Source organism: Salvelinus fontinalis, chromosome 28, assembly GCF_029448725.1.
Source record: "Salvelinus fontinalis isolate EN_2023a chromosome 28, ASM2944872v1, whole genome shotgun sequence".
Classification (NCBI taxonomy): Eukaryota; Metazoa; Chordata; class Actinopteri; order Salmoniformes; family Salmonidae; genus Salvelinus; species Salvelinus fontinalis.
In genome coordinates, this window is record NC_074692.1 from 29,933,228 (window position 1) to 29,947,383 (window position 14,156).

General features: G+C 44.8%; 1 protein-coding gene across 5 annotated transcripts in view; it reads right to left on the reverse strand.

Annotated features, from left to right (window-relative positions):
- LOC129826571 (netrin receptor UNC5D-like) overlaps positions 1 to 14,156 on the reverse strand; it is a 326,296-nt gene that overhangs the window by 72,929 nt on the left and 239,211 nt on the right. For all 5 annotated transcript variants that reach the window (XM_055887464.1, XM_055887460.1, XM_055887462.1 and 2 more), the window contains 2 exons: positions 8,331 to 8,474; positions 7,429 to 7,532 (listed from right to left, as the gene is read on the reverse strand). In XM_055887464.1, coding sequence (XP_055743439.1) covers positions 7,429 to 7,532; positions 8,331 to 8,474 — 248 coding nt within the window. The remainder of the gene's footprint in view (positions 1 to 7,428; positions 7,533 to 8,330; positions 8,475 to 14,156) is intronic.

The following is a 14,156-nucleotide window of genomic DNA, read 5'->3' on the forward strand; positions in this document are numbered from 1 at the left end:
CATGGTCAGTCTATATCATGGAAAGAGCAGGTGTTCCTAATATCTAGCACACAGTGTATTGCACTGCACGCACATATTTATACACACAATCATATTTCATAGATAGGCCTATTGTATTCTCCTCCACAGATCTACTCTGATGTACAACCTATCTGACGTCAATGAGTACCATACTTTATGACCTAGAAACAGGAGAACTAGGAATAGCTGAAGCCTTGTTTCCCTTCACTTTAAACAAGACTTGGAAATCCCCTTCAATGGATTCCAGATTCCAAGGCGCAATTAAAAGATACCCTTTAGTAAGATGACATCAGAGGCAAGCAGTTAATGTACTAAAGTAGGAAGATAAGGGGAGGAAAAGACTGGGGATTGACTCTAATGTTTCATGATTAAAACAATCTGTCACTGGAAGAGAGCCGGCGGTAGCGGTGGCAGAGGAGTGTTTCCCTCTTTATGTATTTATTTCAATTTCATCAGGGGAAATTTGTGAGTTGAAAGAGGCAATTAATGCGTGGCACAATCCGCCCGGCCCTCACTGAGCTGTAGGACCTGCTCTACATTACCGGGCTGTCGCCTGCCACTGCTAACATCCTTAGGGTAATGATGAAAAGATCCACCCGGCAGAAACGGAAGGAGAAGAAAAAAGAAAGTGTGGCGGGGACAAATACAAATTAGCCCTGTAAGTGTGTGGCGGAGGATGTGAGAGATGAATTGCCTAATTGGCACATTTGTTTCAATTAGGAGGTGGCCATCAGTGTCACAGGCTTGATGGAGAACCGGGTTCCAGGCCGAGGCCATGTGTGTCTATGGGGACGTGGGAGGACCTCTGATCACTTGGAGCAGAGCGGAGACGACACTGAGACATGGGTGGGTGACAGTAACATCTTGTAAAGTCTTCTGTTTGTAATGTCTTTGGACCCCAGGAAGATCAGCCGTCATCATGCCGAATAAAGATACAAATCTGAGACCTATAGGTGGGTGACAATCGGCAGCATATCTGTGAAAATGTTGTTAGATTAAATGTATTGCATTGGAGCCATGAGAGTGTGCAGCTTTCTTTTCTAGGTGACACTCACATTCTAGTGTATGGCTGTGTCTTTGTCCCTTCCCTACTATCCTGGGAACCTACTATAGCTTAACAGGTAGAAGCATAGAAATGCTGATGCATCGTGTCATGGCTGATTCTCCGAGGGAATCACAGGCTGCGTTCAAACGGCACCCTTTTAACTATACAGCTCACTGCTTTTGACTAGACCCTTATGGGCCCTAGTCAAAAGTAGTGCATTACATAGGCAATAGGGTGCTATCTGGGACACAAACAGAGTTAGTAGTGCTCCCCTTCAGCCAACTGTGCTGAGGAGCCATGGAAGGCCTATAGATACACGTGGTGGAGCTTGTGACAGTGTGGGTGGGATAACTTTTTTAATTCCTGTGTATCTCATCAAGACAATTACATGAATTAAACAACTATGACAGATGAGCCCCAGGGACTGGGAGATGCCATGTAGCCCCACTGAACACCGAGTCAGTAGCTAATGCCAAGTGTGTTAGTAATCCACCCCGAGGTTTACGAACAGAGATGTATACACACACGCACAAAGACGCACACACACACGCATGAAGACGCACACACACACGCATGAAGACGCACACACACACGCATGAAGACGCACACACACACACATGAAGACGCACACACACACGCATAAAGACGCACACACACACGCATGAAGACGCACACACACACGCATGAAGACGCACACACACACGCATGAAGACGCACACACACACGCATGAAGACGCACACACACACGCATGAAGACGCACACACACACGCATGAAGACGCACACACACACACATGAAGACGCACACACACACGCATAAAGACGCACACACACACGCATAAAGACGCACACACACACACATGAAGACGCACACACACACACATGAAGACGCACACACACACATGAAGACGCACACACACACGCATGAAGGCACACACACACGAGGACGCACACACACACGCATAAAGACGCACACACACACACATGAAGACGCACACACACACCCACGCATGAAGACGCACACACACACACATGAAGACGCACACACACGCATGAAGACGCACACACACACGCATGAAGACGCACACACACACGCATGAAGACGCACACACACACGCATGAAGACGCACACACACACGCATGAAGACGCACCCACACACGCATGAAGACGCACCCACACACGCATGAAGACGCACCCACACACGCATGAAGACGCACCCACACACGCATGAAGACGCACCCACACACGCATGAAGACGCACACACACACGCATGAAGACGCACACACAGATTGAGCCGAATCAAAGGCTTTGAACTTTGCATGCTTCTGTGTGTTCATATCTGTGTGAACCAGACATACATGCAGACAGGGGAGGGGAGGGCTGTGTCAGAGCTATCTCCACCGCTAATGTGTTTGCCACTCAGGAGGGTTAATCAAAAAAGATAGGGAAGACAAAGCACGGTTGTGTAGCCAGCCCACCTTCCTGTTGCATCCCAAATGCCGCCTCTCCTCCCCTGAGCAACGTGGCAGCACCACAATACTATTCCACCCAGATCTGTCTTATCTTAGGAAAGAAAATTGAGCTCTTTACTGCACTGACCGACCAGACTGGGGAATGTAATTGCTTGGCTTAATAACGAAACTCATAATTTTCTCTTGGAGAGCTTGCTCTGACCTGTGCGGAATTAACAGAGTGAGCAAAGCTAGGGAATTGGAAAGAAGCATGAGGGCACATAATAAAATCAAATAATCAAATCAAATTGTATTTGTCACATGCTTCATATAAACAACAGGTGTAGACTAACAGAGATGCTTACTTACGGGCCCTTCCCAAAAATGTTGAGAGATTTTTGTTGTTGTTGACAGAATAGAAAAATAATAACACAAGGAATAAATACACAATGAGTAACAATAACTTGGTAATTGAGGTAGATATGGCCACTATATAACACACACACACACACACACACACATACATACATACATACATATTGTGGCAAACCTCTTCAAGGTTATGAGCGTTTGTCACAAATTAAGTGGGAAACTGTCACCAAATTACCCCAGAATGAGAGTTCTTTCGAACAGGACAGTACCTGTGTGTTTGTTTCTCCGTCATGGTCCACCTTGCTTCTGGGACTTGTAGTTTTGGCAGTCGGCCATTTTGTGATCTGATCCCCCAATTTTGTGGTAACCACTGCGCCCGGCCCGCCACAGGAGTCGCTAGTGCGCAATGCCACCTTATCAAGAAGTCAGTTCGTCAAAGACCCTTTCCTGTTTCAGCATGACAATGCCCCCATGCACAAAGCGAGGTCCATACAGAAATGGTTTGTTCAGATTGGTGTGGAAGAACTTGACTGGCCTGCACAGAGCCCGGACCTCAACCCCATCGAACTCCTTTGGGATTAATTGAAACCGCGACTGTGAGCCAGGCCTAATCGCCCAACATCAGTGCCGACTTCACTAATGCTCGTGGCTGAATGGCAGCAAGTCCCTGCAGCAATGTTCCAAAGTCTAGTGGAAAGTCTTCCCAGAACAGTGGAGGCTGTTATAGCAGCAAAGAGAGGACCAACTCCAGATTAATGCCGATGATTTTGGAATTAGATGTTCGACGAGCAGGTGTCCACATACTTTTAGTAATGTAGTGTATATACAGTACATTCGGAAAGTATTCAGATCTCTTGACCTTTTCCACATTTTGTCACGTTACAGCCTTATTCTAAAATGGATGATTTTTCCCCCTCATTAATCTACACACAATACCCGATAATGACAAAGCAAAAATAGTTTAGACAGTTTTACAAATGTATTAAAAATAAAAAACTGAAATATCACATTTACATAAGTATTCAGAGCCTTTACTCAGTACTTTGTTGAAGCACCTTTGGCAGCGATTACAGCCTCAAGTCTTCTTGGGTACAACATTGGCACACCTGTGTATTTGGGGAGTTTCTCCCATTCTTCTCTGCAGATCCTCTCAAGCTCTGTCAGGTTGGATGGAGAGCGTCACTGTACAGCTATTTTAATGTCTCTCCAGAGATGTTCGATCGTGTTCAAGTCCGGGCTCTGGCTGGGCCTCTCAAGGACATTCAGAGGCTTGTCCCAAAGCCACTCCTACATTGTATTGGCTGTGTGCTTAGCATCGTTGTCCTGTTGGAAGGTGAACTTTAACCCAGCCTGAGGTCCTGAGCGCTCTGGAGCAGTTTTTCATCAAGGATCTCTCTGTACTTTGCTCCGTTCATCTTTCCCTCGATCCTGACTAGTCTCCCAGTCCTTGCCACTGAAAAACATCCCCACAGCATGAGGCTATCAGCACCATGCTTCCCTGGAGGGATGGTGCCAGGTTTCCTCCAGACATGACACTTTACATTCAAGCCAAAGAGTTCAATGTTGATTTCATCAGACCAGAGAATCTTGTTTCTCATGGTCACAGAGAGTCATTCGGTGCCTTTTGGCAAACTCCAAGTGGGTTGTCATGTGCCTTTTATTGAGGAGTGGCTTCATTCTGGCTACTCCACCATAAAGGCCTGATTGCTGGAGAGCTGCAAAAAATGGTTGTTCTTCTGTATGGTTCTCCCATCGCCAAAGAGGAACTCTGGAGCTCTGTCAGAGGGTTCTTGGTCACCTCCCTGACCAAAGCCCTTCAACCCCGATTGTTCAGTTTAGCCAGGCGGCAAGCTCTAGGAAGAGTCTTTGTGGTTGCAAAGTTCTTCCATTTAAGAATGATGGAGGCCGCTGTGTTCTTGGGGACCTTCAGTTCTGCAGAAATGTTTTGGTAGTCCAAGATCCAGTTGCAGAGGGAGGTGTTTATTCCCAGGGTCCTGAGTTTAGTGATGAGCTTGGAGAGCGCTATGTTGTTGAACACAGCTGTAATCAATCAACAGCATTCTCACATAGTTGTTCCTCTTGTTCAGGTGGGAGAAGGCTGTGTGGAATGCAATAGAGATTGCGTCATCTGTGGATCTGTTAGGGCGGTATGTGAATTGTAGTCGGTCCAGGGTGTCTGGGATGATGTTGATGAGTGCCATGGCCAGCATTTCAAAGCATTTCATGGCTACAGATGTTTTGTAGCAAAAAGTAGCATATTCACTGAAATGAGTTACAGTGAATCAATAGTATCACCCATTTACAATTACTTTGATGACAATAGTAAAGTCTGTGTATTTTGGAAGAAACTAACAGGAAAGGAAGGCAATTACATGTGGAATGTAATATATTTGTTTGCCACAATGGAAATGCACTAAGTGTTTAACAAGCTGTTTTAGTGCTTTTTGTTCCTTTTCACTTCAATTGGCTAAATTAGTCAAAAGTAGTAATGGAGGTAGCATGTAGTACAAATAATCACCCAGCAGCACGCCAGTGTTCTTTTCTCTGTGATTTAAAATGTGATTTTATTTCTCCAATTATGAATAATTACATTTGAAACACTTGGAATTATCATCGTGTGCGTCCCAGATGATACCCTATGTAGTGTACCATGGGCCCTGGTCAAAAGTAGTACCACTAGGGAATGGGGTGCCATTTGGGACGTAGCCCTGAAATTGTTCAGTATTTTGTGTCATGGCCTGGGTTCCCATTTCTGAGACTGTTCAATGCGTTTCATTTCACATTAAGACATTTTCTTTTATTTCCATTAATTAAGTGTGGTGGTTTATAGTTTGGCTGTTCATTTCACTTTCCTTTCAGATGATCCTATTCAAGGTTATCTGATGTTGGCTCCAGTCCAAATGATTTGAAACGTTATACATCTAACCCATATTCACACTCCTCATTCAAATATTCATTACTTCTTTAATACAAGAGTAAATGTGTTATGATGAAAAAATAGGAAACCACAGTCAATTATTCTCTCAAACATTTTTTGACTTTGTTAACTTCCCTAACCTCTGCTGCGGTGCTAAAATGCTAAAAATAATTCCAACAGATGGCAGATCAAACAAAAATAAAAGTGGCATGAGTAGGCTGTATTATTATTCTTGTGGTGTATAGGAATATAGAATTTTATACTTCTCCTTCTATTCCTAATGTGCTTGGTTACCTCAATGACTGGAGTTGGATGTAATCTTTAATGAAACCCCTTATGAAGTGAAAATTCAAAACTACCTCTGAAACTTAATCTTAAACGTAAAATTAAGAGTATTGACTTGCTCTTTGCTTCAGCACATTTGCAATGTCCATAGATATCTCATATGAATGAGAATAAAATGCCCAAATGCAGTGGGTTTTCAAAGCAACTCACTTAAGAGCCTCACTTGAAAATGTGTGCCTGAAAAGATTTGGAGAGAGAAGTGAGATGGAGAGCCAAGCTGAGAGCAGAGCAGTAACTCCAGTGTCACGTTTCCCTTATGCAAGTAATGTTCCAGAGAGCCGAGCTAGGAGACAATCTCAGCCTCTCCCAAAGTGCCAGGCACAGGCTTATATAAGTGGTCTCAGCCACAATGATGCAAAATGTATCCAATTCCGAGCGACTTATTAGCTTGCCTCGGCATCATTGCTGACCGAAGGAGTTTCTGAACACGTTCCTCCAGAGGGATGTTGACAGTGCATCAAAGACACCAACTCACATTCCATTACAGCTGGGAGTGGAGCGAGCAGGAGCGGGAGCAGCATCCATCCCACATTCAGCCAGCCTGCCGAAAAAAGGCTCCCAAAAACCTCACACTACACTTGCAATCTCAATATTTCATGAAGAGGTGGGTACTGTACAATGGAATGGTCTGGGCTGTGAACGCCTGCTCTGTGTTATAGAGTATTCACTTCTGGCTCTGCTCATTTATGTTGACAAAGGCCTGGAGAGGAGATTCTGGGCTCTTCTCAGCCTGGTCTGCATCCCAAATGGAACCCTATTCCATATAGTGCACTACCTTTGACCAGGGCCCATAGGGCTCTGATTGAAAGTAGTGCACTACATGAGGAATAGGGTGCCATTTGGTACGCAAACTAGGCTGGCATCACCCCACCATCCTCTCCACGCTGAATCATTCATAACTCACAGGTTACCCACAGCCAAAATACACTCAAACCCACACATGCACCACAGAGCTATAGTTCATACTGATTAACTCTAGACACTGCATTTCAATAATACTGTATGCACAGTTATTTTGAACAGTGCATCCAATAACACTGTCATCATAAAAAAAAATCACAGTGTGTAGTGTATGCCTACCGCTGACACAACACAGTCGGGAATAAATATGTGTTCAAAGCAGACAGTTTTCCCCTTGCTGCATACGAGTTGAAATGCTCTATTCTAGAGCCTCTCAACAGCCTGGAGTGTAAGGTAAGCTGTTTCCCTGCACAGAGAGGCTCCCACACTGTTGGAGGGGTCATAACTGTTTAGGGCTGGGAAGCTGGGGTCTTACCTCTGCTGCTGGCACTCCCTCTGGGGGGCGGCAGTGCAGCACGATCATCCCTTTGATTGGAACTTCCTTCCCCTGGGGGTCCTGCTCAAAGTTCTTCCTCAGGTCTGTGTGGGGAGATAACACCCTGCTGTCAGTCCACCCCATGCCCAGCCTGCCCTCAATCTCCCCATCACTAACACCACTTGCCACTGACTCTCCCTGCCTTACCCTGCCCTTAGTTTGGACACGACATCAACCTTGGGAGTGAGGAACGTGTCTGAATGAACCAGGAGGTGGTCTCCTTTCCTTCCTGCCTCCCTGACTCCATCTGTCTGCAGGTTGCCAAGGTTATTTGGAGGATAGACTACAATGGCTGATGAGTACATATTCATACATAAAATGCCCATTAAACTTAAAAGTATATGTCATGGGGGATCATTTTTTTGCTAAGTTGCACGTCGGCTTTCTATCCATCTACTCCTGCAGTGCAGTTTTGGCCACTAGCTATAATGTGAGACTGAGGTTCTTTATAAATATAATGAGTAGAACGGACATAGAAACTCTGACCATGGAAATTTGACTGGTAAACCCACCGGGACACTCAAAATGACACCAGTCCACCCACAATGGCATAACTGACCTGAATATCATTTCAGGTCATTATTCTTTTTAAATGTAACCCTTATTTTACCATGTAAGTTCTATGGGTCAGTGTTTCCTAATCCTGGTCCTGGGGACCAAAAAGGGTGCACATTTTATGTTTTGCTCTAGCATTAACCCACCTGATTAAACTAGTTAGTTGGTTAGTTGAATCAAGAATAAAGTGCTAGGACAAAAACAAAAATGTTCACCACTTTGGGTCCCCAGGAATAGGATTGGGAAAAACTACTATGGGTGATACCATACTGTAGTAGGCTACTCACATGCAATGTGGACCGTGGCCTTGCGGCTCTTGGAGGTGCCTAGGTGGCTCCAGGCCACACATAGACACCAGTAGTCCTCTGGGCCGTGGAAGTCTTCCACCTGTTGACGGGACACGTTGATCAAAACCTCACGCACCTTCAGCCCTGCATGGGGGAAAGAAACATCCAGTAAGTGATGTTACTGTTTGGATCGACTGTTATTTAAATAAAGAAACACCCAGGAGGTCATTTTACTGTCTGGATCAAGTGTTATTTAAATAATGAAACAGCCAGTAAGTGATGTTACTGTCTGGATCAACTGTTATTTAAATAAAGAAACAACCAGGAAGTAATTTTACTGTCTGGATTAAGTGTTATTTAAATAAAGAAACAGCCAGTAAGTGATGTTACTGTCTGAATCAAGTGTTGTTAAACAAAAACACAGCCAGTAAGTGATTTTACTGTCTGGATCAAGTGTTTTGTTTTTTTTAATAAAGAGACAGCCAGTAAGTGATGTTACTGTCTGGATTAAGTGTTATTTAAATAAAGAAACAGCCAGTAAGTGATGTTACTGTCTGGATCAAATGTTCTTTGGAGAAAGAAACAATGTACCGAGAACATATACAGGACCTCTGGTGCTCAGTCCTTGGAGTTCTTAGAGTGCTTAGAGTGTCCTAACTGTTGTTGAGAGATCTTTAAGGGAGAGTGGGATGGGACTGGATCAAATATTTACTATACACATAGCTGTCTGGTAGTACAAATCAATAGTGTGGTAAAAATACATTAGGCTTTTAGGAGGCCTGACACTTTGCCCCAATCAGTGAGTGCCTAATGTGATTCTGTCCTCCCTGTCCTCTGGCTCTCTGCTTGGATATTGAAAGTGCATCATAGATGAAATAGGCAGCCTTCCAAGACTCACTATGTTGTGTGTAATGCCTAATACTGCTAACAAAAAAAGTTGGTTAGAGCAGGGTTTCCCAACCCTCTCCTCTGCCCCCCACCCTTGGCTTGAGCATCATCATCCCCACTAACACGCTTCACATCAGACCTGCTTCAAAAATAATACTATATGTACAGCAGTGTTTCCCAACTACGGTCCTCCAGTACCCGCAACAGCACACATTTTTGTTGTAGCCCTGGACAAAAATACCCAATTCAACTTGTCAAGGGCTTGATGATTAGTTGACAATTTGATTCAGGTGTGTTTGTCTGGGGCCATAACACAAATATGTACTGTTGGGGGTACTGGAAGACTGGAGTTGGAAAACTCTGATATAACAGTTACCCTGACAGCCTCCCGAGTGGCGCAGCAATCTAAGGCACTGCATCACAGTGCTAGAGGCGTCACTACAGATCCGGGTTCGATCCCGGGCTGTGTCGGGGGAGACCCATGAGGTAGCACACAATTGGCCCAGCGTAGTCCGAGTTAGGGGAGGGTTTGGTCGGCCGGGATGTCCTTATACCATCGCGCTCTAGCGACCCCTGTGGCGGCGCATGCACGCTGACTCGTGTAACGGATGTGAAATGGCTAGCTAGTTAGCGGTGGTGCGCGCTAATAGCCTTTCAATCGGTGACGTCACTTGCTCTGAGACCTTGAAGTAGTGGTTCCCCTTGCTCTGCAAGGGCCGTGACTTTTGTGGAGCGATGGGTAACGATTCTTCGTGGGTGACTTGTGTCTGTGTGCAGAGGGTCCCTAGTTCACGCCCGGGTCGGGGCGAGGGGATGGACTAAAGATATACTGTTACACTCGGTCGCCAGTTGGACGGTGTTTCCTCCGACACATTGGTGCGGTTGGCTTCCGGGTTAAGTGAGCAGTGTGTCATGAAGCAGTGCAGCTTAGTAGGGTTGTGTTTCGGAGGACGCATGGCTCTCGACCTTTGCCTCTCCAGAGTCCTTACAGGAGTTGCAGTGATTGGACAAGACTGTAACTACCAATTGGATATCACAAAAAAGGGGTAAATAAATCAATAAATAAAGGTTACCCTGACATAATAACACATAGTATAAACCCCTCAAACTCAACTGGACCTCCAAGCTAGTTCCACTGCATTTTTTCATTGTTCCCCTCTAACCAGGGACCGCTTTAGACCTGGAACACCAGGTGGTTTCAATTTATTATCAGGTAGAACAGAAAACCAGCAGGCTCCGGACCTCGTAGGGTAAGAGTTGAGTACCCCTGGCATGAACCATAGTTACACAAGCATAGCAAGCACAATTCAAACCCAGTACATTTTTAGAACAAACACATTAAAGCATGTCCGTACCAATGGAGTCTTCCTATGAAATCCTCTTAGCGTCGCAACATAAACCTCCCCAGCTGAAATCTTTGCAGACCTGTTATATAGTTCTGTATTGATAAAGGCTTCCATTTTTAATCTGAGCCATGGGCTTAGGGACCTGTCATGTGTTTTCTTTCCTCCTTTTCAGAGCATCCATAGCCTGCAGCCCTCCCAAACACAGGATTAGAGAAAAGATGTAACGTGTGAGGCTTGGGACAGAAAAATACCAATCTAGGCTGCGTGCCAAATGGCGTCCGATTTCCTACACAGTGAACTACTTTTAACGAGGGCGGTATGGGCTATTACACAGTGAACTAACTATACAGTGCACAAGGCAATAGGGTGCCATTTGGGACATAACCCTAGTTTCTCAGCACCCCGTCCTCTCCTCTGGGTTTCCTCTCCTGCACACAACAATAAATGCAGCCTAATCTAACATGCTCGTTGGCAGTCACACCAGCACACCATGTACTGCATTTCAGACTTTTGAATACATAATAATTAAACACCACACTGAATAGCAGCAGGAACATGTCTCTAGATTAATGCTGTTGCTTGAAGATAGAGAACAAGATACATATTTAAAGGTCAGCTGTATGTATAGGAACAATCATGCCACTCAGAACTAAATCAGCTAGCCTACATAATGTTGAGGCTGTGAGGAAAGGAGTGTATGGATGTTAACAAACAACCTCAGCTGCCTGTTAGTCTCCAAACAGATTTTACAGCAAAAATGTTGTTGGAACTCGGTCCCCTGCTATCCTCCAAACAAATTTGAATTCTACTGGAACACGTGGAGCATGCCACTCTGGAGATGAACAAAAAAAACACCACTACAGCCAACCAGCACTTCACTTAGTGAGACAAACATAATTCAAAATTCCCCTGCAGAGATATGGCAATTGACAGAGTTGGGGTGAAGAGACAGGAGAGAAAATCATGACTAATGACTGCACATAATCCCCCCAAAAAAGAAACACTGTGAGCAATATGCTAATGGAGGCTGGCAGGTCCTGCACTCTCTGGCGTCTCTCTGAGGGGCACATTTCCTTGAGGACTAACCATCCAGGACAGGTGGTGTGCCTGAGAGACAGACCCGAGCTTCGGCACTCTATCATCTGTCACCCCTATTTGTTTACAGGCGGAACACCATTGACAGGACTTATTAAACTAAACCTCTGATTTCTTCCACCCCACTCTGCTTTATTCTTTATCCAAGTGGCTCTCCCAGTGACTAAGCCTTCCAAAAGGCAGAATTATTCAGAGAGAGAGAGAGAACGAGATAGAGAGAGAGAGAAATATAGACTTAAGTCATGGCTATTGGCTTTTTAAAAATGAGAATGGAGGTTAAGGTGGTGTGAGCCTAGTTGGAGGGGACAAAGCAAGGCTAATCTGCTCTCCCTATGGCCTTGCTCTGTTGCCTTGCCATGGTTCAGCTTCTTGAGTTGGACAACAGGAATGACATAGGGAGAGGCTGGATCCCACTTGAATTTCAGAGGGCTTGGATCATCGTGAAAAAACAGGTGAGATTTGGAACAAGGATATATCTGTATACTGGAACATGGCTTGCATTGGCTCAAACCTGATTATTCTTCATAATATGTTCTACATAGACAATTATCTGTAGTGTTTCAAACCACTACAATTCCCATCAATGCCTGCTCCTACTCTCCTGCAGGTCTGGTTCTTCCCTGGGTCTCCCTGCGGTGCAGTTGGAAAGAAGCCCTAAACTACACTTCCCTTCCAGAATCCCCTGGAAGGCTCTTTGGTGGTGGGTAGTACAAAGTCAAAGGTCCTCTGGAGTGCACTAGCCATCACTACTTCACAGTGTGCTAGCATGTTGATGTCTCCAATGAGCATTCCCTTTTAACACATCCTCCCACCCTCAGAGAGCCTGTTACTGGCCTCTGTCAACACCAGACTTTCTGCCTCCTGCTCAAGTTGTTCACAAGGGAGGGTTGGCTTAAAAAATGAGTGTGTGGAAATCTTGTTGCTTTCAATAAGTGTTGATCACATAAATGAGAGAGAAGTATGGTGATGTACTTGACCATATCTTACCGCAATCATTTGAATCTGCATCAATATCTGCCACATTAAAGAGGGGCTCAACTTACCGATTCCACCTGCGCTTTTCCAGTGCTCATTAACAAGAACTAGATGTGTCTTGGGGGTGTGGCTTGATATGGGTGTGTTATGTCGTATCCAGGCAGTAATGTTTTTTGTCCTTCTTGACAGTGTGAACGTGATTGGTCAGGGAATCCTATGCTTCGCCCGTAATGTATTTCCTGCTTTCTAAATGTAGCCATCTTTCAATGAAAGTTGTGTGTGTCATGGCAAGATTAGCTCACGAGCGTGAGGATGTTTTAGTTGGAGAAAACCCAAGCCGTTTAGAAAAAAACTCTTATTCTTTCAACATAACATTTGCGACAATATCTTGTATCGTTTGTTTTCTAAATAAATCCGAGGCGCTCCAGACTGTCTCTAAATAAATGGGCGGGTTGTAGGTTGATTCTGGTGAGCAATTGGATAGCTTTCACTGCAGCACATCGGGCAGCTGTGATCAGGATGATTTGATTACTACCAGCCATGATTAGACTGTGCCAGGCAGTGGTCCCGTGTGGGTAGGATTGGAATCAAAACCTAACCCTCATTTATGTCACGACTTCGACCGAGGCAGGCTCTCCTTCCCGTTCGGGTGGCGTTCGGCGGTCGTCGTCACCGGCCTATTAGCTGCCACTGATCCTTTTCTCCCCCTCCCTATGTGTTTATTGGGCGCACCTGTTTTGTATGAGGGTTAATTAGTTGGGCTTATTTAATCAGCCGGCATACACGTTTCTTTGTGCGGGATTGTTTGTTTGTAAGTGGTGGTGTTTGTTTCGTGCATCGTGTTTGCTGTACTGTTTTCGTATTCCCCGTGTCTGGGGTTGTTTAAGTGGTCACCCAGTGTGTTAGTTGGGTGGCCTAGTTTTCTACATGTTCATTAAAGAACATTTGGTTATTGCACCTGCTGTTGCCTGCGCTTGACTTCCACTCCGACACCCAGGCCTTACAATTTAAGTCATGGCGACCTCAGTTAAACAAATCTCACAAATCTCTGTTTTAGAATAAACAGACTTTATGACCCAAATGATCTTACTTAAACTTTTTATTTAGTTTTGGCACTTAAATAAACGTTTTAGTAATATCAATGCCACAGAGTCTATATTTTTTGCATTCAGTTGCACTTTAAGGAGTTCTGACTTACTGCAGTGAGGTTGATTGCGTGTGTGAGGTGCGTGCAAGTGAGTATCCCAGTCTACCAAGGCAGCTATGGTACATGTGAACACTGAGTGCAATTAAGGACAAAACACCTCTCAGCTGAGGAGAGAAACCGTATTAGCACAGTCATGTCACCACAAATAAATGATGATCATAAAAGGCAGGTACTGCTCTAAAAAAGGCCCATCTAAAACAATGACAGGCACTTATCGCATAATTAATACAGAACATCTATTACGAAATCATATACCCTTTATTCTCAGCCCACAGACACAAACACACACACTAACAAACATATCTACTAGACAAA